This window comes from Sinohyriopsis cumingii, chromosome 14 (assembly GCF_028554795.1).
Source record: "Sinohyriopsis cumingii isolate HCF-2022 chromosome 14, ASM2855479v2, whole genome shotgun sequence".
NCBI lineage: Eukaryota > Metazoa > Mollusca > Bivalvia > Unionida > Unionidae > Sinohyriopsis > Sinohyriopsis cumingii.
In genome coordinates, this window is record NC_142974.1 from 104,703,336 (window position 1) to 104,731,182 (window position 27,847).

The 27,847-nt window shown below is 37.4% G+C and overlaps 1 protein-coding gene across 2 annotated transcripts; it reads left to right on the forward strand.

Annotated features, from left to right (window-relative positions):
* Positions 1-2,462: 2,462 nt before the first annotated feature.
* LOC149784541 (MICOS complex subunit MIC26-like) lies at positions 2,463-27,516 on the forward strand. 2 transcript variants are annotated; one of them, XM_089932628.1, is made up of 7 exons: positions 2,463-2,512; positions 10,862-10,990; positions 18,673-18,798; positions 20,273-20,327; positions 22,107-22,202; positions 25,072-25,221; positions 26,526-27,516. In XM_089932628.1, exons 1-7 carry the CDS (start codon positions 2,486-2,488, stop codon positions 26,573-26,575), a joined length of 633 nt encoding a protein of 210 aa, XP_089788754.1. In that variant the 5' UTR covers positions 2,463-2,485; the 3' UTR covers positions 26,576-27,516. The 2 variants fall into 2 exon arrangements, with proteins under 2 accessions (XP_089788754.1, XP_089788753.1); XM_089932627.1 differs by lacking the exon at positions 2,463-2,512 and adding an exon at positions 3,396-3,464.
* Positions 27,517-27,847: the final 331 nt, after the last annotated feature.

The following is a 27,847-nucleotide window of genomic DNA, read 5'->3' on the forward strand; positions in this document are numbered from 1 at the left end:
ATAATGTATTTCTGATCGTTTTTCAATGTGCGTGACAATCCTGATGGTTGGTCTTGTACCGTGTTAACCATCGATTACTTTCTCTTTCAGGAGATATGAATAATTTTTATCTGGAATTAGTTTCTTTGGTACTAATGAGCAGCCATTGATATAGTCATGCAAGGGTATTGGAATATCCAAATTTGCTTCTAAAATGAAAATGCTCTAATGAACCTTCGTTATGGGTTTTCTTTCCTTCCATGAATCTAAATTGTCGATCAGTTGCCCATCGAAAATTTTGTATTGGCTAATAACTTATACAGAGAAATTATTAGCATTAGTATATAAGAAATGACCTTGACTTAAATCTTTAATTCCGAACTTCTCGGCGCTGTTGCCCTATGCAAAGACTTCGCCGTTCCGCATCATGGACATCACTATAATTTTTTTTTTCTCATGAACATCTTCGTGCAGCCATTATTTGCAATTTGCTTCGGCGCATATATGTGGTATTACGCTACTTCCACATTGTATTCCTCTCTCAGTCATCGAAAACATGCCATCAACGTTTTAATTCCTCACCCGGTATCTGCTAATCCGGGTGCATTTTAATAGCGAACAGGGTCTAGTTTGTAATGTTTCATACAGACATCCCCAAAACTCCTCAAAATTAGCACATTGCATCTTAACATTTTTCTTTACCTAATTCTATTTACATGATCACTAGGTATTTTTTTTAATAAATAAAAAACAGATTCCAGAGAATACAAGAAACACTTGCTGTCTTTATTTTATATAACATATTTGTTCTTAACCCATTGAGGGAAATCTAGGTATGGGCTTCCCCTGACAAATTTTTATACACGTGCTAATGCTAAATATCCAATCCTGTCAAACGGGTCACACTTACGGATCACTGCCATCTCACCTCTGTCTGCGTGGGTTAGAGTCTAGGATTCGGCCAATGTGGGTATGCGAGAAAGCTTGCCAGTAGCTTCTCGTGGGTCGGTGGTTCTTCCCGGGGTTTTCCCAGATTCTTCCTCCACCATTAATAGTGGCCGCCATGCATAGCTTTTCGCGTGCTGAAAAATGGCATTAAACCCCACAACAACAGCAACACACTTTGTATTCCGAATTTTTTGTACACATTGTGACCGTTTCACGCGGCTATGTGCCTTAGTCGTTCAATGAAACTGCATGCTGTTTACTTTTACATGGGAGGCCCCGAGTGGCCTAGTGGTCTAAAGCGCTCCCCGTTACAGATCACTGCCATCTCACATCTGTCTGCGTGGGTTCGAGTCTCGGATTCGGCCCATGTGGGTATGTGAGAAAGCTTGTCAGTAGCTTCTCGAGCGTCGGTGGTTCTTTCTGGGGATTTCCCGGGTTCTTCCTCCACCATTAATACTGGCCGCCATGTGCTGGAAAATGGCTTTAAACCCTACAACAACAACAACAACAACTTTTACATGCTTCCTTCCTTGTGTGTGTATTGTGTACGTTTAGTAGCGAAGTTACTCGGCCTTTTTGCGTAAATCACACAGTGCAAATATATATTTTTTGCATCCATTTTTTTCTTCAAATAAAACAAAATTAGTCTGAGACTTACTTTAAAATAAAACACTTACATGCCTTCACCATGGCACTTTGAAAATTACATGTCTACTAGCATAATGCAAGGGTTTATCCAGAAGGGACAACAGCACTCAAATGTCACAAAAAGTGTCACATTCTGTTAACTGTGGCAATTTTTAATTTTGTTATATTTTTGTTTATTTTATTTTTTTAGAGTAAGATGCAAAGCAGATACCGCAAGATTGTTTCCGGTTTTTCACTTTTCTTGTTCAGTACCGGTAAATATTGAAATAGCCAATGCCGGATTAAGGCCTGTGGAGGCCCTTAGGCAGTCGAAATCTTGACCCATCCCCTCGCAAATTATCTCTTAATACGTTTTAACTGTATCGTTTTGATCCATTGTCGCGGGGCCCCTACCCGGTGCCTACTCTGCCTATTTGGTAATCTGGTACTGAGAATAACAGAGACCACTCAAAGCACAGGTAGAGTTTTGAACTTCATTAGAATCTAAAACTTGTTTCCCCTTTAATAAGCCATATTTATACGAATATCTGCCTCTTCCCCACTCCCACAAAAATAAAGAATGAACAAATTAGGCAAGAATAAGGATCCAAAGGAAAACCAGCTGTTTCATTATTTCCTGTCACCTTTCATCCAAGACAATAATTAATAACTATAATTCAACTTGACTCCTTGTTTGTTCTTATTTCTTTTGAAATGATATTGTTCCATTGTCACAGATTTCTTTATCATATTTTTCTTTTGTTATGTTCTGCTAACCCACTTATACTGCAAAATCTATCTGAACTAGTTATAAGTTCTTTCTTTATTTATTTTTTATTTTTTTATTTTTTTAAAATCCAAACATAATGTAGCAACCATGTCGGAGAGTAGGTCTACGAGTGTTCACAGTCAGTAAGAGTGGTTTCCCTTTATGCATTGCCCAAGCATGGCTGCCAAGGTGAACTTACCGGCCACCGGAGCTGTTTCATTCACACCTTTACTGGCCATAAATTTGAAATAGCAACAAAATTACTAGAGAGATTTAAACAGTTTATAATATTTTTTTTATTGGTTTGGGTGTGTGTGTGGCTTAAATTGCACAACTCTTGCATAAAGGTATCAGGCATGACGAAATAAATAAAATCGAGAAAGTCCATCTTGTAACACTGTACAAATATGGTGCAATGTACAAATTATATGGTCTATTTAAAGTTGAAAATGAATGCCGTTTTGTCACTGTATCTCGCGTATACTCAGAGGAAAGATCATATGTATTTTAATGAAATGAAGTTTTGGCATAACCTTTTGTTAGCTAGTCTGTCCTAACATGTAAACATTCTAGTCCTACCTGTAAGACCCGACGCTGATATTTATGTTGTGGGCGTCAGGGTCTTACAGCCTAACTAAAGGCGCAGTGTAGTGTGTTTTGATGTCGACTAACATCGTTACGAAAGTAAAATTTTCAGGAATATTTCACACAACTGACAACTAAAATAATGATGCTTTTCTACAAAGTAAAGTTATAATGTTTTAGTCAGACTTTACTTACTATGATGCCTTTTCTCTAATAAATTCAAATTCTCACAAACGAAATGGACCCGTTTTCAAGTTTCTTTGGCCTACTTTTCAGTTGGCTGGAAAGCGATGAAAGCCGAGAATGCTGAAATCGGATAAAGTTGAAACATTATTTTTTAACGAAACGAATAAAAATATATTATGCCTATTAGAACTGTAAGCAATGGTTCGTTTCGTTCAAGAAACATATCCCAAATATCAACCTACTTGAACTTACTTCGGCATACTTCGACTACCGTCGCATTGCAACAAATTCAAATGTATGTCAACGGAACGTGAAAATGCATCAATTTGCTAGTGTCATATTTTCATTCCACCAGGATAAAGACAGCACAGTAAGTATATTAATTACACATAAATTAGTGGAAAAATGTTGATATAGGCTGCCAAATGTGTGAGATGTTCCTGAAATTTTCATTACTCATTCCGATGTCAACGACATCAGAACACGCTTATACAAGGCCGTTATTTGGATAGTAAGACATCTTTTTTTCTTGGCATCCGTCCGTCTACGAGAGACGATGGCATAGCTCCAAAGTACGCTTTTGCTTATCCTTCTTTTTAGCTCTCTTTTCAGCTTGCTTTATTCTTGTCTTTTCCTCTGCGTTTTGAACTCCCTGCCTGACAGCTAGACGCCAGCTGGAACGGTTGTTTGCACAGCTCTCCCAGTCGTTGACATTGATGTTTGCTGTCTTCATATCCTTCTTGCAAACATCTTTGTAGCGCAGATGTGGTCGTCCAGTTGGTCGTGCACCTTCTGCTAACTCCCCATATAACAGGTCCTTGGGAATGCGACCTGGGTCCATTCTCTTGACATGGCCGAGCCAGCGAAGGCGCCTCTCGCTGAGTATGGAGTACATGCTGTTCATGTTGGCGCGTTCTAGAACCTCTGTGTTGGGTACTTTGTCCTGCCACTGGATGTGCAGAATGCGCCGCAGACATCTCAGGTGGAAGCTGTTGAGTTTCCTCTCGTGTCCTGCATAGGTGGCCCATGTTTCGCTGCTGTAGAGAAGTGAGCTGAGCACGCACACTTGGTAGACACGCAGTTTGGTCTTCTCTGTGAGGTTGGGGTTGTTCCAGACCCTCTGGTTAAGTCTGGCCATCACTGCTGCTGCCTTGGCAATCCTGCCGCCCACCTCAGAATCAATGGAGAGTGAGCTGGAGATGTTAGACGCGAGGTATGTGAAGTTCTCGACAACTTCCAAATTGTACCCATCGATGGAGACAGAGGGAGGGGAGTCTGTGTCCTGTGCCATGACATTCGTTTTCTTCAAACTGATGGTCAGTCCAAATTCCTTACATGCATGGGAGAGGCAGCATACCAGCTGCTGGAGTCCACCTTCCGTGTGTGATGTCAAGGCTGCATCGTCGGCAAAGAGCAATTCACGGATGAGTACCTCTGTGACTTTAGTCTAAGCACGGAGACGGGCGATGTTGAACAGCTTGCCGTCAGCCCTGGTATGGATGTACACTCCCTCGCTGCAGTCCTTGAATGCGTACTGGAGAAGCATGGAGAAGAAGATGGCAAAGAGCGTCGGTGCAAGGACACAGCCTTGTTTGACTCCGCTAATGACTGGGAATGCTTCAGATGTTGCGCCATTGAAGCACACTGTGCTGTGCATGTTCTCGTGGAATGACATAATGACAGCAAGCAGACGTGGGGGGCAGCCGATCTTCTGCAGGAGTCTGAAGAGTCCACTCCGACTAACCATGTCAAACGCCTTCGTCAGGTCTATGAAGGCAATGTAGAGGGGCATCCGCTGCTCGCGACACTTCTCCTGCAGCTGACGTAGTGAGAAGATCATGTCTACAGTTGACCTGCTGGCTTGAAATCCACACTGGGATTCTGGGTAGACGCGGGAGGCTAGGATCTGCAAGCGCGCCAAGGCAACACAGGCAAAGGCCTTTCCGACGATGCTGAGGAGGGAGATGCCCCGATAGTTGTTGCAGTCGCTACGGTCTCCTTTGTTTTTGTACAAAGTGACGATGTTGGCGTCACGCATATCCTGTGGGATGTATCCCTGTTCCCAGCAAAGGCAGAGGAATGTGTGTAGGGGCTGGAGCAGTGCTGGTTTTCCGCTCTTGAGGACTTCAGGCGGAATGCTGTCGCTTCCAGGAGCCTTCCCACAGGCAAGGCAATCGATGGCTGTTCCGCGCTCTTCCAGGGTGGGCTGTGTGTCTAGCTCCTCCATGACAGGCAGGTCTGGAATGGCATCCAGGGCAGTTCCAGTGACATTGTTTTGGGTTGCATATAGCTCGAGATAGTGCTGAACCCATTGCTGCAGTTGTTTCCCCTGGTCTGTGATGACTTCGCCCGTCTTGGACTTGAGGGGGGCGGTCTTGTAGCTGGGGGCGCCTGTCGCCTTTTTGATACCCTCATACATTCCTCTTGTATCCCCGGTGTCAGCAGTTGTCTGTATACTGTTGCAAAGGTTCAGCCAGTAGGTGTTGGCACAGCGGCGGGCGGTCTTCTGGGCGTTATTCCTTGCAGTCCTTAGGGCTTGTAGTGTTCTGGGGCTAGGTGCAGCCTTGTATGCCAGGAGGGCTTTCCTCTTTGCCTCAATCACGGGCTCCATCTCCTCCCAGTTTGCCTCATACCAGTCGACATTCTTTCGCTCCCTCTCCCGTAAGCTGTGATGGCTGAATGTAGAGGCAGAGGCAGTAAGAGACGCAGGCCGTATGGGGCATTTTGGAGGATTGGGGCGCTTGTCTCCCACTCCCACCCCGGGCAATGTCAACCTTAGACCACAGTAAGACATAGCACCTCAACAAAATCAAAATGTGCTATGTCTTACATGTAGGTCTAGTAAACATTCTAAATATCTAGTCCTACAACGTAGTGATACATATTTTTATGTTGGTGCTACGTCTTACTGCCATAATAATGGCACTGTGTAGCTTGTTCCCAATTCGACTGACAGGAGAACGAGAGGTAACATTTTGCCAAGTGTATGAGAAAATTTTAAAATTTGGATGCTCATTCTGATGTCAGTCAACACCAGGACAAGCTACACAAGGCCATTATTTGGGCAGGTTAATGTAGCACCAAAACATAAATAACATGTGATAGGTCTTACATTGTAGGACTATCTGAATATCCAAAGCATGCAGGGGTATTTTACCATCTATTGTAAACCGTCACATTCTGCAGATCATGCTTATGACCATACTTATTTGTAAATCTTCATACATACATACATAGGAATTTATATTCAGATTTATTGATAAATATTATGAAAAGTTTTAAATGGTAGCTAGAATAAAATTTGCAGCATGCCTCATCACAACTAAGACTGAGGTTTTTAATATATAGTTAATATTATTTACTCAGATACTCAGTGGTAGCCTAAACTCTTTTTCTTGAGGACTGGCAGTACTTCTCCCACTTTCCTTTTGTACTGATTCAGACTGTTTTTACCTTCATTTACCTGTGATTAATATCTATGGAAACCCTGTTTACCTATGTATCAGTTGTTTGTTAATGAACATAATATCTTCTAATCCACTCTACCATCTTAAAGTGTTAATAATCCTATTCAGTACTGGTAAATATATCATTGATTTTCACTATACATCACAACAAATATACATTTTGAAAAAAACTGCTATAGGAGACATTATCCATAATTTTTATACCGATTTTAGCAGTTTGTCTTTTTAAATGTTAGGTTACATGTGCAGTGGAAACTGACAGTAAAATTGTTTGGAATGGCACATGTTTATTAGTAGGTGAAGAGTATTATCTATACTTTAAGAAGTGAGACTGGGAATGAAAATGACCCCATTCAATTAGGAAATGACTTGATATATTGGTAAATATAGTTTACATGCCTTGTATTGTAGTTGTATTTAAGGCGAACAGTCTGAATCTGGCAGGGGTCTGCCAGTCATGTACCCTAAAAAGAACACTGTTACCTAAAATAGTTGCCAACTATTGCACAAATACATATTAATTGTTAATATATTTATATTTATCTATCAATTAAATCTTATGGGAGTGTGACTAGAATGTCAACATATAAAAATATAGGTGATCCATGGAAACTTGTTTGGGGATTATTTTTTTGTTATCATAATTTTTACATGCATCTGTCTCTTATTGTCATCCATACCTAAGGTACAGCTTTAAAGAAAGCATTAACGTAATAATAGCAACCATGTGAGCAGTGGAGGTGTATAGTTGAAATGGTTAGGACCAGCACATCAATCCCATATATAATAGGTAAATGCTGAGTAATAGACAGTCACATCTTAATTATTGACTTAAATTTACTAAGCAACACCTGCTTGCTAATTGCTTCAAAATGCATAACCATATTAGGCTAAATTTAAACCATATTTTGAAAATTCTGAAAAAAATATGTCTTTGTCAATGGATAACAACAAAAGAGTTGAATCACAATCATGTGAAAGGTGATCTTTTGAAGATAGTGGAGTACCGGTATTATGGCCAGGAAAGGTGTACCAAATGAATTACTGTATATTCATATCCATTTTTGTGAACTTTTGACCATTGTATTGTGAAACACAGCTATAACTATGATTGGTGTCCACTTTGTGCTGTGTACTGTATTGTGCAGTATCCAATCAAGTCGTTTAACTGAAGAAAATATTGTATGTTTGTCCACTTAGCTATTCAAGGTGGGTGGAGGAATACACAATTGTCGACTTGATTGATGCATGTACCAACCTGATTTATATTAAACAAAAAATACTTATAACAGTTATTACATATATTGCATGCCTCATCGCAACTAAAACTGCATGTACTAGCAGACACATTACCACCAAATAACGAAACTGCATGTAATAGTAGAGACATCACCACCAAATACTGAAAAGTGCATGTACAAGCACAGATATTACCACCAAATACCATAAATTGCATTTAATAGCAGGTATTACAGCCAAATACCAAAAACTGCATGTAATAGCAGAGACATTACCACCAAATATGGTAAACTTGTCTGCCATTGTACAGTTTTGCTTTTTTTTTTTGTTGTAGTAGTAGGGTTTAATGCCATTTTTCAGCACAAGATAGGCTATACATGGTGGCCAGTATAATTGGTGGAGCAAGAACCCTGGAAAACCCTGGGAAGAACCACCGACCCACGAGAAGCTACTGGCAGGCTTTCTCGCGTACCAACGTTAGCTGAGCCTGAGACTCGAACTCACGCAGACAGAGGTGAGATGGCAGTGATCCGTAACAGTGAGCGCTTTAGACCACTCAGCCGCTTGGGGCCCCTGTACAGTTTTGCAAAGTGCAGTTGGTAAAATGTGTTCAATAAGTAGGTAATCAATAAAAGCATCTCATTGCTTAATAGACAAGTTTTACAGTTGTTAATAATCAAAGGTAACATTGTTGATTGCGTGTTCTCGACAGTAAAAGATCTTGTACATTTTATATAGCTAATCTATAACTATATATTGAGAATAGAGAGAAAAAAAGTTGCATACATTGAAGCTAACATAAATTGACCCCTTTGTAACCAAACCACCTGTTCTTTAACCAGACACCGTCTTAAACCCATTTTCTGCCGTTACTTGGCCATCTCAGCAATCAGGCCTCCTCTGCAATCATTCTTCTTGTTCCTCTGTGATTTGGCCCTTCTGTAACTAGGTTGTCTCCCACTGCAGCCCAGCTTCTTATCTAACCTGGCCTACTCTATAACTTTGCCTCTACTGTCACAAGGCTTCTCTTAAAAATTTGTCCTTAAGTATCCTGGCCTTCTCTGTAACCACACCATGTTTGTAATCAACTACCTTTATAGTCTGGCTTTCCCAGTAACCTGACCTTGTGTTACCTAGCCCCCTTTGTAACCTGTCCTATATTCTACCAGTCCCCTCAGTTACTAGGCCTACTCTGTAACCCAGTTTCTTCTTTAACCTGGTTTTCTGCAGAATGGCCACTTATTTTGGTCCCATTCAGACCATAATCAAACCTGTTTATGCTAAGTAGCTTCTCGTGGGTCGGTGGTTCTTTCCGGGGTTTTCCTGGGTTCTTCCTTCACCATTAATACTGGCCGCCATGTATAGCCTATCGTGTGCTGAAAAATGGCGTTAAACCCTACAACAACAATAAACATTATTTTAAAACAAGCAAATAACTTTGTCCTAATATATATGGTAGTTTATTTCGTAAAGTGCTTTGCTGTATGGATACACCATAAGAAGTTTTGTTACATAGAGAAAGCACTGTGGAGGTAAAACCAGAATTATACAGAAAACACAAGTTCTGAATATGAAGTTTGGCTGCCATTATAGCTAGTTTTGCTTCTCATGGGTTTGGTCTGGTTTGGTGCTTTATAGCACAGCAACACATGTACCACATTTACTGTATATGTTGGGACACAGTAATTGTTGGGACACAATAAATTAATTTTTAAAGTAATTTTTTTTTTACACTATGTTCTGGGACCTTTTTTTCAAGTTATAAGTTGTGGAACACCATTTACATCATTAAAAAATTACATGTTGGAAAATGCACTCCAACATATATTTATAAAAAATATAAAACTGTACTTGAGATAAAACTCTTATAATCCACTGCAGCAGCATCTCATAAACCCAACCCATTTCCTGGGGGCACAGATTCAAAAGAAATTTATTTTGTTTCTTAAGTCTTGGGACATATGATCTAGGTGAAAACTTCTGGAACTTATTTTATTGTGTACCAGTATGTATGGTAGTTTATTTAGTAAAGCTCTTTACTGAAGGACATACCATGGTAACAGACCCAAGCTGGCCCATTGGTAGGATTGAAACCTGTACCTGTTTGATCTTAAGTCTGGCACACTAACCATTGAGCCACCACAGATCCACTGTACATGGGTGGCTGAGCTTAAAGATCAGATATTCAAAGTTAAGAGCCTGTGTTGAAAAGCTATATCTTCAGTGACACACTGAAGTGAATCAGAATTGTGTATATATTCTGTACAAGATTAAGTTTACTGTAAGTAAGGACCAAAGTTGGGCATTTATTGTGAATTTTGATAATTTTTTAACAAATAACAATCTAGTTGAGTTTTATATATTCAGGTAGACTCGGATCGAGATAGGTCGATCAAAGCAGCATATTCTCTGTAGTCATTGAAATAGATTAACCTATAGTATGGAGAGGTGAAAACGTTTCTTACTTATAGTCAGCAAATGTATGACAGACATAAGTAACATTGTAATTATGAATTTTAGCTCATTTTTTTTCTCAGTATTTAATACCACTCTGGTGGCCTAGTGGTTAAAGCATCCACCTCAGATGCAGGAGGTTGCGGGTTTGAAGCCTGGCAGGGTCATACCAAAGACTAGCAATAATGGTACTAACAGCTGCCTCGTTTGGTGCTCAGCATAAAGATGTTAGTGTTAGGACTGGTCGACCTGGTGTCAGAATAATGTGGCTGGCTATGACATCATGCTACATGTTTGCGGCATGATGCCTCAGTGCTAGACATCACCATTAACTGCCATACTGCAGAAATTGTAGCTATATGACTGATTTTTTTTAAAGCTACATTAAAAATTCAAATCACACACACATACTCAGTATTTAAAAATTCTAATTAACAGCCACACTCTTTTACAGATGCTGATTTTAAATTGTCAGTAATGAGGAATACTCTCAAAAGCTATGTAATAGCATATGAGACACATTGTGTCTTTCAGGCTTTGTTTTGACATAATGTTTTATTCATGCTTCCATTTCAGACTGTCAAATTTCTTTTCGATATTTTTTTAGGTACTGAGGTTGCGACCTTTAAAAGGTTTGCTTGCAGCAGGAATTCCAGTTTTCACTTACAAGGTGTATGCAGCCGAGGGAGATGACAGCTCAACCACCAAACCAAAAAAATTGATGCCAGTTAATAAGGTGAGCAAATGCTAAAAGATATCTGGTACTGTTTATCTATAAGTGAATCCATTTGTCTGTTTTCCAGCCATTGCACTTTTATGTTTATGTTGTTGTTGTTGTAGGGTTTAACGGCATTTTTCAGCACATGATAGGCTATACGTGACCACCAGTATTAATGGTGGAGGAAGAACCCGAGAAAACCCCGGAAAGAACCACCAACCCACGAGAAGCTACTGGCAAGCTTTCTCACATACCCACTTTGGCTTAATCCGAGACTCGAACCCACGCAGACAGAGGTGAAATGGCAGTGAACCATAATGGAGAGTGCTTTAGACCACTCGGCCACTCGGGGGCCCCCACTTTTATGTTTACAAATCCATTTGCCTGATTTCTATCCATTCCACTTTTCTGTCAATGAATCTATATATCTGTTCTCAATTCATTCCACTCTTCTGTCAATGAATCCATTTGCCTAATTTTCGTCCATTCCACTTTTCTGTTAATGGATCCATATGTCGGATTTCCATCCATTACACTATTCTGTCCATGAATCAGTTTGTCTGATTTCTATCCATCCCACTTTTCTGTCAGTTAATAAATTTGTTTGATTTCTATCCATTTCGAACTGCTCTGGTGGCCTAGTGGTTAGAGCTTTCGCTTCAGGTGCATGACGTCACAGGTTTGAACCCCCGCCAAGTCATATCAAAGACTTACAAAAGCTGTTACTGACAGCTGCCTCGCTAGGCACTTAGTATTGACAGATTAGTGTTCAGACTGGTTGGCCTGGTGTCAGGATAATGTGACTGGGTGAGACATGCGACATGATGCCTCAATGCAAGACATCACTATAAACTGCCACACTGTGGACATAATAGCGATATGATTGAATTTTTTTTAAAGCTATGATAAAAATCCAAATCACACACACATATATGTAATATGTATAGGGTTAAACAGCACTGTCGTGGTTATGTAATGCCAGTTAAGTTCAGGCATATCATATTAAGCAAATTGGGTTTTGTGTTTTTTTGGAATTCTTTAATTTCTATACAGTAAAAACTGTTATGAGTAACCTCAGCTATGAGTGACCACCTGTCATTTCCGACCATGATCATAATGCACAGATCAATTTTATTATATAAATGCTCTGTCGTGAGCGACCACCAGCTGAATGCGACCAACGACTGTGATGTCTTGGCAAAATATGTATTTTGACACTGCTATAAATGATCACATTGCAAAAGCGAGGATAAATTCCAACCTTTATTTAATCCCTGTAAGAACAACTGCTCATACCATTTTTAAAAAAAAGGCTTGCTACCAACATACATGCCAACCATTATGCTTTTGGCATAATTATTACACTTTTATTCACTAAATTACACCTTACGCGTAAATGTGTATGGATTATGCTTTTTCGGTATATACACCTTCCAAAAAAAATCAATTGTTTGTTTTCTCATTTTTATTAACATCCCGTTACTCCCACAGACCATATTTTAGAAAAGACGGCTTCTATGTAACTACACTATAAGAGTACGCTTGTCCATGCACTTTCCTAACAGTATTATGTTCTATTTATAGCAACTATCCTATTACCTAGAAACATGCTGGTTCTACTTTCAAACTTTTGACCTTGTATTCTATTTATAGCAGCTGTATGGCTTAGTGAGGTGAGAACAGACTGGTTTTCTAATTTTTAATCTTTACTCGCAGATTTTTTTTCTTCTAATTTATATTTAGTACAGAACCAGTCTATAGGTATTTGGCGCTAAAAAGTATAATTTATTTTAGTCGATGCTTGTATGAGAGCAAAAATATCTCCTTTCAAATAATTTCACAGATGGATTAGAAAAAGGCCAATAATAAACAAAACATAAAATAACAATCCTCCTGAGATGAGGACACGAGGGCAGCATCATGTGACGTCTATTGCAGGCTGTGTGGAAATAATTTTACTATTTGGCGCTAAAAGTCATCAGATGTATTCTAGTTGAAGTTTGTGTTTGAGCACATATATTTTTTCAAAGAATTTCACAGGTGGATCAGAAAAAGACAAAAAAAACCCCCAAAACAACGAATCCTTCAAAGATGAATACATGAATGGCATAATATGTCATTCCATTCTGGGACACAGGGGCTCGCATCGTTGCTTAAAATTGACCTGTCATACATGTACTATATAGTTCATGCATGACAGGTCAGTTTTAAGCAACGATACGAGTCCCTGTATTCTAGGGCAGCATCATGCTTATTTTTATGGTGGGCATGGTGGTAAATTTTATGTGAAGAAACACTTGGAAACAAAGAAACATCGAATTAGCTCATCTTACGAACTCCAATACTAAGGTAACTTCTTATCTGCAGCAGAACTAAATTGCGTTCATGAATGTTATAAATGCAGAGGTGTTATTTACTGAGTTCTAGAAGGATAATGAAGATCTTGCTATTGGTGCAAAAGCAAGATAATTCATAGAACACAATTCTACTCTAGTTGTGAAGGGGTTTGATGATGATGTTAGAGATTATTATGCTACAGCCTGTGATTACATGCTCCAGAAATTTCCTTATGGAGATGAAGTGCTTTTAAATGCTTCAGTTGCTGATGTAAATGAGAGACAGTCAAAAAGCTTCAAACGTGTTAGATTCTTTGTCAAGAGATATCTCTTTCTATTACCATCTTTGCCTACCTTGGCTCATCTGGAAGGAGAATTCCTGCAGTATAAAGTTGGGATTCTACCTGACAATACAGTAGTCCCCCTCTTATAAGGCCACCCCTAGTGCAGCAAGAAAGTGGCCTTTTAATGAGGGTGGCCTTTCTAGAGGGGGATGACAAATGTGAATAGTTGATACATATGAAGAAAGTCACAACTAATTTAATTCTAAAACATTTAATATTTTCATTTAAAAATCACATGCATGTTGTGAAATCAATGTGAAACAGTTATATCATTTTCAAAAGAATGTTATGAATAATCATTGATACAGATTTAAAATTACCTTTATAATAATGTTACAGATCACATCATCTGTCTCCAGTAGACACTTCAGTACATGTACATATGTTCCTAAAAATTCTTAGGCTTGAAAAATTTATCCAGTGTCATTTGTCCCATGCTTTCTACAGCTTTTCTTTTATCTTATTTAAGAATGTCTTGTGTTTTCATAATTATGTCCACAAGTTCAACATTGTTTGTTGCAAGGCCATAATCCATCAATTCTGTGGAATGTAACCATGCAGTATGCAGTGTAATGCACTGTTTGTCTGGGTTTGGATTGTCACACGTGTCACTGTCACAGTCACTTTCCTCATTCTGGCATGTTTCACTAGAATTTCTGGTACCTTCTGTCATTAATGACTCCCAGTCATCACTAACTGTGTTCTCTGTAGCTAATGCATCATCACACTGAACATAATTCTTAAGGGTTGTTCCAGGTGGTGTAAGGGGAAGATAGTCCTCTTCATCCCATTGTTCCTCCTCTGCCTCTGGTACACCCAATACCTCTTGGAAAAACCCACATTTCCGAAAGCACTTTTGAATCGTCTCAGCTGTCAGGACATCCCATGCTGATGTCAGCCATTGGATTGCCTCCAGCAGATTCACCTTTTGTGCTATCTCTGATGCAGCTGTTATATTATCCATCAGGAACAAAACATGTCTCAACAGCTTTTTCCTGTAATTCAATTTGACCGTCTGGATTATCCCTGCATCCAGGGGCAGAAGTTTTGAAGTTGTATTTGGAGGAAAGTATGAAACCTTGACATTAGACAAATCCAGTTTTGGGTGTGCAACACAGTTGTCGAGAAAAAGCAGGATCTTCCTGTTCTGCACTTTCATCTGCTGATTAAGTTTTTTGATCCAGGACTCAAATATCTGTCCTGTCGTCCATGCTTTTCTGTTTGCCTTATATGTAACTCTCAAATGTGTTCGGCTATATCCCTTAAAGCACCTTGGATTTTGCGCTTTTCCAATCACCAGTGGCTTCAGTTTCTCACCAGAACAACTGGCGCAGAGCAAAACTATAAATCTCTCCTTTGCTTTTTTCCCCACCTTTACATAAATCCCCTTTTTGTACAAGCGACTTTGTTGGTAAAAGTCTAAAAAACAAACCAGTCTTGTCACAATTAAAAATATCCTTGCTGTCATATCCCCTGCATATATCGTTCAGTCTTTTGTTCCAATCTTCGACAACTTCAATATTAACATCAGCCGATTCTCTACTAAGGACAGAACACTTAATATTGTGTCGGACTTGAAATCTATGCAACCAACCGTTACTTGCAGTAAAGTCGTCATATCCCATTTCAACTGATAAAATTGTTGCCTTTTCTTGGATCATTTGACCGGTGAGCGTAATTTTCTTAGCATGCGCAGTGCAAAACCATTGAAAAACCTTGTCATTCAAATCAGGATACAAACATCTCCTGGCTCTAACAATCTTCCTTTCTCCGTTCATTCCACATTCCCATTTCCGCAGAATTGTGTCCTTATCTTTCACAAAATTGTTTATCTGAGTCTTTCCGACATCAAATTTTTCTGCCAGGATTCTCGAACTCTCCCCCTTTTCGGTCAGTTGAAATACTTTTACTTTCTCTTCTAAATTGAGAATTTTTCTTTTCTTCGATGACATGTTGAACTTTTTTTTTTTTAGCAGTAAATTATTCCAATGTTGCCAACTACAAGACTGATAAAACTATTTTTCTGCATTTGAACAAATTGCCATGTGTTTTTAAAGGAAGTAATCGTGTCATGTGATTCGTTAGTCACAGTCTGGTACCCTATTGTTTTTATACATTTCTTTAAACAAAGTGAGAGAAGCCAAAATGGCTTCGATATGTACCATTAATTAACATCATGCAGATTTGACCTCGTGGCCGTTAGGAGTTGTGATCTTGATTACTAATTATCAAAGGTGAACAAGCTCAATATTTTACTAAGGGAAGTCATAAAGGCTCTCAAACCATTTTACTGCTGACTTGTGTATGTACATCGATACTGCCACTTCTCAACTGTTACTACTGTTCAATAATTGTAATCTTAACAATTATCAGAGTGATTCAGCCGGACATCTCATAATAACACAGCAGCATGGCTGATAGGTTGACATGTACTTACTCTTTTGTATGGATTAAAATTTGAGTCTTTCTCAGCTTTATGGAATAAATGTGGCTTCTGGTGAGGCGTAAATGATATATTAACCATTAACCATAGTGGTACAGAAACGAAAACCTGACATCGGGAAACAGAAGTCGGACAACTTAACACACGTTATGGATAAAATACTGGTTCCGGATACATATTAAAATAAAATGCGGCCGCTTGTAAGGGGTAAATTTTATATTATTGCACTAATATGCTGGCTGCTGGTCGCGTTAGCCAGGTGGCCTTTCGTGAGGGGTACTTTTGAATACAAACTCCTCAGTGCCAACAAATTTCGGTCGTAAGGAGCAGGTGGCTGCTGGTCAGGGGGGCCGTTCAAGAGCGGGACTACTGTATACTTAATGCAGATAGATTTAATGTGCAGTGGCACCTTATTTCCCAGCTAAAAGACACAATCACTGGAAGATATAAATTTCCTCTTCTTTATCAGGTTATGAAAGGAATATTGGTTCTTTACCATTCTAATGCTGACTGTGAGAGATTGTTCAGTATTGTTAACAAAAATAAAAGTGAATTCAGATCCAGGCTCAGTGATTCAATACTTTGTGCTCTACTGGTTTGCAAAATATTTATGGTCTCAGCTGGTACAAAGTGTTTTAAAATGCAACATGAAAATCTGTTGCTTTCGAAAGCTAAAAGTGCTACGTATGAAAACTTGAAGCAGTAAATGATGTTAAAAGATGAGAGGGGCAAATAAATCATTGTTTATTGAATTTTTAGCATGTTATTTGTGGACTCCTCTTTTTCTGCTTGGATTCCTCTTTTTGTCCACTTGGATTACACTTTTTCCTCGTCAGGGGTTGGCATGTATATACGAATATCTGAAATTTTGTAGGTATGCTTATTGTGAATTATAGTTTTTGGTGTAAACCAGACTAAAGTACATGTAGATTGTTCCCTAGTCTGGTTCCCTGCTTCATATGCTCCTTGAATTGTTCTCCACTATTCGTATAGGGGAGAGCAATGCAGGAGGTATACAAAGCAGGGAACCAGACTAATACTGCCCACACTTAGCCTGCTTCTTGGCTATATGTAAGAGTAGGGTCCAGCTTCCCTATGAACGATTGTATGGCAAGAGCATAGACACCACTGACGTATATGTAATCAGTTGTTACAATGACCGCTTGATTATTAATGATTGTTCTGATAAAATACAAACATAAAAGAAAAAAGAAAGGGGTTGTGGCTACTGGTGATAGATGCTACAGTCCATAAACCAGGCTAATGTACATGTCATGAATTGCCATGGTAGTGCTGAAATTGACGTTGTGGTCGTGTATATTGTTTGTCTTTAGAGTTAATCCGTATTGCCTGGGGATGAATAATGTCGATGTCTATTAAACCAGCAAGAAAGAATTGTTTGCGGGATTTGCTTGATAATGTTTGCGATGTTTGTTGTCCCCTCCCTCCTCCGGCCCCCGATGTTAAGTGATTACATCCCAATCACAAAGTTGTTATCTATTTGAGTTAGTGCGATTGGGTTACACACTTTGTTTATAGAGTTAATCCCTGTATGTCCTCTTTGAATGAAGACACTGACTTTTGTTTTTGAGTAAATGGTTTTGTTTCTGGATGAGATAATTGTTTCTTTTTATTTCATTATTTGTTAGATATGCAATGCACATATCTAAATTTTTCATATTTTCCCAAAGCCCAGTCAAAACCGTCTTTACGTTCGATATTGCAACTGAGCAATAATAGTGTTAACACCTAGAACCTTAATAACAGTGGATGAACCTCCAACTAAAAAGAAAAATTTTGAGGCTGGAGAAAATAATTATTTTAACTGAAAGAAGCAGAGTATTCTCAAAAAAACCAGTTTAAACATCAGTAGAACAAATTTAGGCTGTTATAAAAGGAAAAGGAGTAAATCAGAAATGATTTCATATGCTAATATATGTGATCTTCAAATCTAAATGTTATTTCATATTAATGATAGAAGTATATCTTTGTTGCTATATAAATTTGTTTTTAGAGGAATGCATATAATATTTTAGCAAGAACTATCAATAAAGGATTGAATATATGTACAGTGATTGTGGTTATTTTTCTTTAAATTGTTCTGAAAGTGGACTTTGGAAACCAAACTTTTTGTACAAGCCTGCTACAAGAGACCACCTGTCTTGAGAGACCATTTTTTTGTTGGCAGAATGGGCAGTCTCTCATAACAGGTTTTACTGTATTTTGTTAATGTTTTCTTCCATCTCTCCATCTATTCAGCGCACAACTTCAGAACTGTTTTAAGTTTTTTTCAGTGGTACACATACCAGAATTGAAATCTAGATGTGGCATTTTTGTTATCTGTCCATCCAATTGTCTCGCACTTAATTTGTTTTCAGATCGTGATAGTACCCACCAGTATTTTGGGCAGTCTAGTCTTTTTGAAGAAATGTCTGTTCATCCAGTTTTCTAGTACATGATTTGGATGGCTGACAGGGAAAGTAGACAACTCAATCATGTTTTTCTTTCAAATATGCAATTTCCTATGCTAACTATTTTTATTGATTTTATATATTTACAAAAAAAAATATTTTGCAGCTACCTATATATGAGAATCCTGAAGACAAACACCAATACCAGTACATTGAGGAGGAAATAACAACCTACAAAAAGAAAGTTTCTGAATTTAGAGTTCTTGTCTGGAAACAGCTAGATTCAATGAAAGTAGGTATCAAATTGCATTCTTTGTTTTTATTGCATACCCATTTAAAAATAGATGGTTCAGCAGATGTTCAATATGGGTGGAAAATCTTTAAATCTGTAATGCATACATTGATATAATTTTTTACACCGAATCAGATTTTATTGAATGCCGTTCGTAGTGTATAGTTAAAGATATATGTGTATGGGAATGTCTTGGCCATGAATTAATTTACTCCAAATTTGCTTATTTGATTGATTAGATTTGGGGTATATTGAAAGTTCCTAATGAAGTTGTCTGTATGTCATTTTATTAAACTCATCTCAGTTTTATATAAATGGAGTGTAATACAGTCCAATATCATGCTTCCAGATTATCACTTTCCTAAGGGAAACCAATATTGTTATGTTTAGAACCCAACCACAGACATTACAGTTTAGTGTGTTGGCAAGAGTCTGTCAAGTAAACAAAATTCTTGATTATATTACTCTGTCAATCAATCAGTTAACATAAGTTCATTATTGCTATTCCTATCAAACAACTCAGATGATTGCCATCAAACTTCAAACACATTCATCCCAAGATTTAGTTTGGTCAAAACAAAATGTTGCTGCTTGGATCTCCAATATGGCCACCACAGTAGCCATCTTGAAAATCTTGGTATTGCCACTCCACTTGAACAGATATATTCTCAGCATAGGGATTTCACTATAAGACTTCTAGTGATGACAGGTTGGTACTGAATGAAACTGGTGCTGGTCAGACCTCTAACAGCAGTTATGGCCATTTTTAAAAACTTGTTATTACTTCTTCTGGCTGGATAATAATATTGATATGGGGTATTCACTGAAACGTTTTTATAATATCTAGCTGGTCCTAAACGAAAATGGTGTAAATCTAACTTGCAGTTTAGCAACATGGCAGCCATCTTTAAACTCTTGCTATCTATTTCTTCTAAAAAGGAAGTCATCTTGAGATGGGCTATTCATCAGGAAGCTTAGAAATATAGTTGGTTCTGATGGAAAACAGTGCTGATATTACGTCCGATTTGGTTTGATATTATGGGCTTCTAGAAGGTCTTATTGTTGCTCGTTCTGAATAGATGGTCATATTGACATCATGCTTTTTACTAAATGACTTGTATAAAATTTCCCGGATGAAAATAATGCCGATCATACAATTAATATAGCTACCATGATGTCCATTTTGAAAATCGATTTTTTTTTTGTGCTCAAGAAGAACAGAGATTGTTTCAACACTCAGCAGTTGAAAAGTAGAAATGGATTTTTCTTGGATTTTTGTAAATTCCTTTCAGTCAGTATAGTATTAATTTCTTCTTGGGACTCTTTTTACTGTTGTAATGTACATGGATACTTTTTTAATAGAATTAATTTCAATGTAATTGACTTTTTTAAACACATTAGTACATATTGATTTTAAGGTTTCCTTTGTCACTTTGATAGTAGGTAATTAAGTTTGTCTGGAACTAATTTTCAGACCACAACAGACTATATTTCTGAGAAGTGGGACATAGGAGTGGCACACACAAAAGGTAAGATTACCATTCAAATCCTTGATTTCCCAGATTTCTTTATAACATATAGAATGATCCATAAAGAAACAACACATCATTAGATTGGTCTGCCAGAGTGTTGTATCAAACTCTTGACATGGCAGTTGTGTGGTTACTCTGTTGCTTTGGCATTGTATCAAGCCACTGGTAAAACACAACAGTTGTGTGGTTGCTCTGCCATATTGGCAATGTGTCAAACCATTGACAAAACATAATTGTGTGGCTATCCTGCTACATTAGCATTGTATCAACCATTCACTCAACTTAGCAATTGTGTGGCTACTCTGCTATATTGGCAGTGTATCATGTACAAAAGAACAATTGTGATTGTGTAGCTACTTTGCTGCACTGGCATCGTATCAACCACTGAAAAACATAACATTTGTGTGGCTACTCTGCTGCATTGGCATTGTATCAAATCATTGACAGAACATGACAGTTGTATGGCTGCTCTGTTGCATTGACATTGTATCAAACCATTGACAAAACATAACAATTGTATGGCTGCTCTGCTGTATTGGAATTGTATCAAACCATTGAAGAAACATAACAATTGTATGGCTACTCTGTTACATTGACATTGTATCAAACCATTGACAAAACAGCAATTGTATGTCTACTCTGTTGCATTGACATTGTATCGAACCATTGACAAAGCACAACAATTCTATGGCACCTCTTCTGTATTGGAATTGTATAGAACCATTGAAGAATCATAACAATTGTATGGCTACTCTTCTGTATTGGAATTGTATAAAACCATTGAAGAAACATAACAATTGTATGGCTACTCTGTTACATTGACATTGTATCAAACCATTGACAAAACATGACAATTGTATGGGTACTCTGTTGTATTGGAATTGTATCAAACCATTAACAAAACATAACAATTCTATGGCTACTCTGTTGCACTGACATTGTATGAAACCATTGACAAAACATAACAATTGTATGGCTACTCTGCTGTATCGGAATTGTATCAAACCATTGACAAAACATAATTGTATGGCTACTCTGTTACATTGACATTGTATCAAACCATTGACAAAACAATTGTATGGCAGCTCTGCTGTATTGGAATTGTATCAAACCATTGACAAAACATGACAATTGTATGGCAACTCTGCTGTATTGGAATTGTATCAAACCATTAACAAAACATAACAATTGTATGGCTACTCTGTTGCATTGACTTGTATCAAACCATTGACAAAACACGACAGTTCTTTGGTAACTCTTCTGTATTGAGAGCACAAAAAGTATTGGTCAGGTCTTGCAGCAATGTAACCTGAAGTATTGTCTCTTATCTATCAGACAGAATACATTTGCATCCTGTCTGTACCAGCCATTTTGGCATTTTAAATAAAGTACAAATAGAAAATGACAGTTTGGAAACATAAATAGAGTAGTGCTTTGAAATGTTAAAATGCTTTGGGTCATAAAGTTTTGTTTTGGTTTATGGTTGTTGTGATTGTTTGAGATTTCAGGCACTGGAAGGTATCGTGCAAGGACTGAGAAAACCATTTTTTAATGATATTGTTTTTTCGATTGAACGATGTTATTAAAGTTTTACTTAACTAGCTACGTGTGAGAGAGTTGAAGGGAGGTGACCTTTATATATTGTGTGCTACTTCAGAGGTACAGTGCCAGAGAATGTGTGTGGTCATTGTGCTTTCCATGCCCGTAATCTTTTATTTTCAATGAGTTCTTATCATTGGTAGATTTATTTCAGAGAGCGTTTCTGTTTTTTTCCAGGGGCAATAGAGTACCTGCAGAATGATCCAGGTGTGCTTCCACGAATTGGGGTCATAGCTGTCTCTGGCCTAGGAGGAATTGTATTAGGGTATAAAGGTATCCTGTTATGTACATTTAATTTAATTGTTTGTGTGTTAGTTGTAATTTTTTTTATATTTCATTACATGCTATTGCAATGTAACATTGTATGTTGGACTTGTCCAAACTGAGTTCATTTCTGCTTGACGTGATTGACATTTTAAAATTCTATTCATGTAAAAAACTAATATATGGCTATATTTTTTTTATGTGTATGGGCTTAATATCAGGATCTTTATTAATATAGAAGTAAATGCATTTATTTGGGTCTGTATTTTGGACTTTCCTGAATTTTACAGGTTCTGGTGTAACAAGATAACCGGGTGGGATTTGGATTAACAATAGAACACTTTTGATGGTGATACAAGTACAATGTTTAATAACGAACAAATTGAATGAGTAATTAATTATGATTAATATGCGCATGTATATGATCCAGATATTGGATCTGTTAACATAAAACTCACGGACTTAATAATGAAAATACAAATAAATGACTTTACACAGTACAAGCAAAAGGGGTGAATGATTCACAGTGATTTCACAACAAAAAGATTGATGTGTTTTACTCAAATAGTAAAACAAATGTAGTATTTTACTCGTATAGTAAAATGTATTCACTCAGGTAGTGAAATTGTGTGAGCAAAAGGGACAGATATACAAATTATCTTTACAGTCCCCAAAACACACTGGGTTTTTCAAAACCCCAAAAATTAGCCCATGGCTAAAAGATTACAAGTATGGAGGTACACACTCCATCACCAACAGACTCGGCTACCCATCACACTGGCCAATGAAGCCGTTAGTATCCCAGGTTGGTCAATCAACCAGTCAGCGCCCACCAATCTCGGTCAGCAATGCCCGATCACCTGCTACTCGACCAGCAACACTGTTTATTCAGCTCTATGCTGCTATGTTTCAGCTTCACAGTTGTCTTGGTCGACTTACATGGTTAGCTCTGCAGTTGGTACCATGTCGACTCCAATCACTCTGGTCACTCGGGTCAGCTGAAAATACATCTAACACCGTGTACTATGCATGACATGGGCATAAACGATAAAATGTAATGACGTTATGTACGGTAAGTCATACAGATTACATTATCGGCACAATAATTACAAAACAACAAACAGGCTCAGAAGTAAACCTAACCGTGCCTGACAAGAATCCTACGGTATTAAACGTTTCGTAAAAATGCAGCTTTATATTGCTAATATAAATTCCTTTCTAAGTCACAGACAAGAATAGAAAATATTTGCATTATACTACGTAAACCGAAGTTTCATAGCAAACATTCAAAAATAAACGTGGTAGTATGATAGTTATAACTTATACACAAGAAATTAATAATTCACATACCTCAACAGCTGAAGATTTTCAAGTCCTTAAAGTAGAACGCTCACTGACAAGGCGTTCCGTAATATGAAGATTTAATCTTACGGTGAGGCATTTATACACAGACGAAGTTGTCATGCATTGTCTGTGCACTGGAAGCATTCAGTTTTTCCCATTGAAAGCACTTCACATGTGCAGCATAGGATGAACCGAACTCACTATTTCGAAATATTGTACAATATACATAAATCACCCTCAGGTATCTTTGTACACAAAAAAAACAAAAACCGAGTACATGTATTTAATAAATAAAAAGATTTATACAATTCCGTGACATATGGTTTTGATTTTGTAAACATCAGATCATTTTAGAAGGTTATTTTCCATTAGGTAATGGGGATTTTTTATATATAAAAAAATGCTCATTGTGACCTGAGGTCAAGTAGAGAACTATATAATTTTGTAATTGTGAGGACATGTTCATTCGTGCTATAACATCTACACTTTCAAGTTGTATATGTTGTGACCAGTAGTTTTGGGCTGGAATCTTGTTTGTTCAAATAACTGAATTCAAGTGATTATTTTCTCTGGAAATACAAAAGTGCTCTGATAAAATTCTTGGATAGAGACATTCACTGGAATTTATAGTATATTCAAACCTGGAATTGTATTTCTTTGAGTCAACAAAAGACTGTTGACACATCAACACTTTAATAGCTACCACTTATGCATCATTGACTTAGTATTGAGATTATTTTCTATACTTTTACTGAGTTTTATTCAGGACTTTAAATTACTAGGATTTGTGACTGTAATTCTTGGGTTATTTTGGGATTTAATTTGCAATACTGTAGGATGCAGGAGGTCGTGGGTTCGATCCCTGGCCGAGTCATACCAAAGACTTACAAAAATGGTACTAACAGCTACCTTGCTTTGCACTCAGCATTAAGAGGTTAGTGTTAGGACTGGTCGGCCTGGTGTCAGGATAATGTGACTGGGTGGGACATCATGCTACATGTCTGCGGCATGATGCCCCAGTGCTAGACATCACTATAAACTGCCACATGGCAGACATCGTAGCGATATGACTGAAAAATTGTTAAAGCTACGTTAAAAATCCGAAACACACACATGCAATACTCTAAGTTCTTTTTTTTCATTTTCACTTTGTATTCTTGGGAAATAAATTATTTGTCAAAGTTTACAAAGTTTGTTGTCTTTCAGTCTTCTTTGTTGCTTATTTTAAGAGCATAGACTTGTAATGATTTTATGGACGAACATTAAAGCTTCTATTTTGAATTTTACTTTTTGTTGATGGACATAAGCTGTTTTTCGGATTATGATTTGTCTTGTTGGCAAATTGATACATTTATGATAATATGATAGCATTCCACCAGGCAATGCAAGTTGGCAAGTTTTTCTTTGCAACCCAGACTGGGTTACTAGATCTTCCAACAGTTGGTTGACAGTTACTTGAAAATGGGTTGAGGGTGCATGGTGGGCTTATATTTTGTTATGCTTTGTCACTAATATGTAGCTCATCCATACACAGGTGGCATTTTACGAAAGACTATTCTGAGTACAACACTTATGCTGTCTGCAGCTGCTGTATGCTACCCTAATGAAGCAGTTGCCATAGCAACATCAGGCTATGACAAACTATTAGCAGGAGCCAAAGATCTTTGGTCAAGTTCAGGACCTGGTAAGTGTAGTCAAAAGGTTGAGAGTAAGTCATCATATATAGGCAGAAATAACCAGCAGGTTTTATTCACCAATCCACCACCTGCCTTGTCAGAAGCATGATAAAAAATAATGTTTGTTTTTATCTCTATTCATTCATACCACTTTTGAATTTCTCCATAACCTTAAAGACATTTGAGATCAGTGGATGATACTTCTTATGCTTGTATAATAATGCTAGAAGGTGTGTCATTTTATTCTTAAACTACTATCCTGAAGATCAGTGTCACTGGTCTGTATTTAAAGTGTGATGCTATTTGAGATAAATGATACTTCACAAGGTTATATATCATCACAAGGTGTGTCACACTTCATACTTAGTTATTATCACAAGGTGTGTCACACTTCATACTTAGTTATTATCACAAGGTGTGTCACACTTCATACTTAGTTATTATCACAAGGTGTGTCACACATCATACTTAGTTATTATCACAAGGTGTGTCACACTTCATACTTAGTTATTATCACAAGGTGTATCATGTTTCACACTTGGGGTCCTATCCTCAGGGCCAAAGTCACAAGTCAGTATTGAAACCTTTTGGTAATTTTCATTTTGGCCAGTTAACTTGAAAGCAGTTTTTGAAATGAATGAAATATGGTATACTTATATATCATCGTGTGTAATGCAACTCATTTCAGGCCCAATATTCGAGGTTTCCATCAGCTTATATTTCTACATTTTAATTCCAGTAGAGACAACTGGATTGAACTATGTATGCTTGCATGCTGTTACTAGTAGGTGTGGCATATGCCACCTTTTTGGATCCATTGTCAAAGTCATACACAGTCACCGATTAGTGAACACATTTTTTTCTCTTTCTTTTGTGTGGTAAGTCTTGTCTGATCTTTGACATTGACTGGCTAGTCTTGCCTGATCACTGACATTGACTGGCTAGTCTTGCCTGATCATTGATGTTGACTGACTAGTCTTGTCTGATCTTTGGCATTGACTGGCTAGTCTTGTCTGATTATTGATGTAGACTGACTAGTCTTGTCTGATCTTTGACATTGACTGGCTAGTCTTGCCTGATCACTGACATTGACTGGCTAGTCTTGCCTGATCATTGATGTAGACTGACTAGTCTTGTCTGATCTTTGGCATTGACTGGCTAGTCTTGTCTGATTATTGACATTAACTGGCTAGTCTTGCTTGATCATTGCCATTATGACTGGCTAGTCTTGCCTGGTCATTGGCATGCATTGGCTTGACAGCACATTCTGCAAAACCTTTGCTTGTATTTATGTTTCTGTATTCTATTACAGGATCCAGTGGAAAATCAAAGGATGAAAGCAAAGACAAGGGTGAAAGTTAACTCGTACTTGCCATAGGACAACTTCCTTATTCATGGGACATATAAATTACAGATGTGAAACAGAACATAATTTCAACTTGAGCCAGCCATTGGACAGAAATGTTCCTTAATGTATTTATATATGGGAGACCTTTAACCAAATACAATTTTTAATCCTGTTTTCTGGTGAATGAATTCCATATATTGTATAATGAGGAAATAAATAAATTGTATACTGTGTACTTGCTACTGGGATGGATAAATTTTACTTACATTTGAACTAGGCCTGTTGAACGTGATGCAGGTGCAGAAATATTTATGTGATCAAATATTTAACAGTATATGATTTAGAAATATTTTCAAGAATTTATTTTAGAAGATAGGAATCATCCACAAAGTAAAACTCTTTCATAAGACTTTATGTGATGAGGAAATTTCAGACTTTGTGCATTGGGAAACTTTTACATTTGTAATACATATTCCAAGGTCAGGGCTTGTAAATTTTATGCTGCTATATGTTTGATCATCTTAGGTTTCATTGCTTATGATTATGGTAAACCCTCTGAAATCTGAGACGACCATGAGTAGTAAATTGTCTAATGACAAAACAACATTAATTAGTTGAAATTTTGCTTTGTCTACCAGCCAGAGTGTGGAAATATATGATTACAAATTTTTCTTTATTAGTTGTTAAATTTCTTTGTGTTATATTTCTTCAATTTAGAGAAACCAGTAAAAGATACAAGAAATACTGGAATACAAGATAGTTTAAAATTATTCCAATGTTGAATATTGTACTTGTTTGTAACATAAATTTGAATACCTCGAAAGTTTGACATGTAAATACAGCTGAACAGAATAACTGCAGGATGTCTCACAAAGTGTTGTATGTAATTTTGCTCTGAAAAGATGTGCAAGCACATCCATGATTTTAGAAATAAAAACACTATACAAGTCTGTCATATGAAGTTTCCTTTTTTGTCATTTAATCAGAGTGCTTTGTATACAATGTTAGTTTGATGTAGGACATGTTCCTTGTATTTTATAGCAGCCTTTCATGCATTTTCAATAGTTTGTTTGCTTAAAAGTATGTAGAAAAGCATGTCCTGTCAATAGCCTGAAGAAAAAAAGAAGAAAATTAAATTGAAAAACATATGTAAAAATAAACCTTACTAGAATATGGGTGGAGAACCCCCAAAATTTCAGGCTCTGATGTGTATTATGTATAAAAAAACACAGAACCCCAGACTGCATTATTTTAAAGTTTGAAACTTTACACTTGAATGTTGGCTT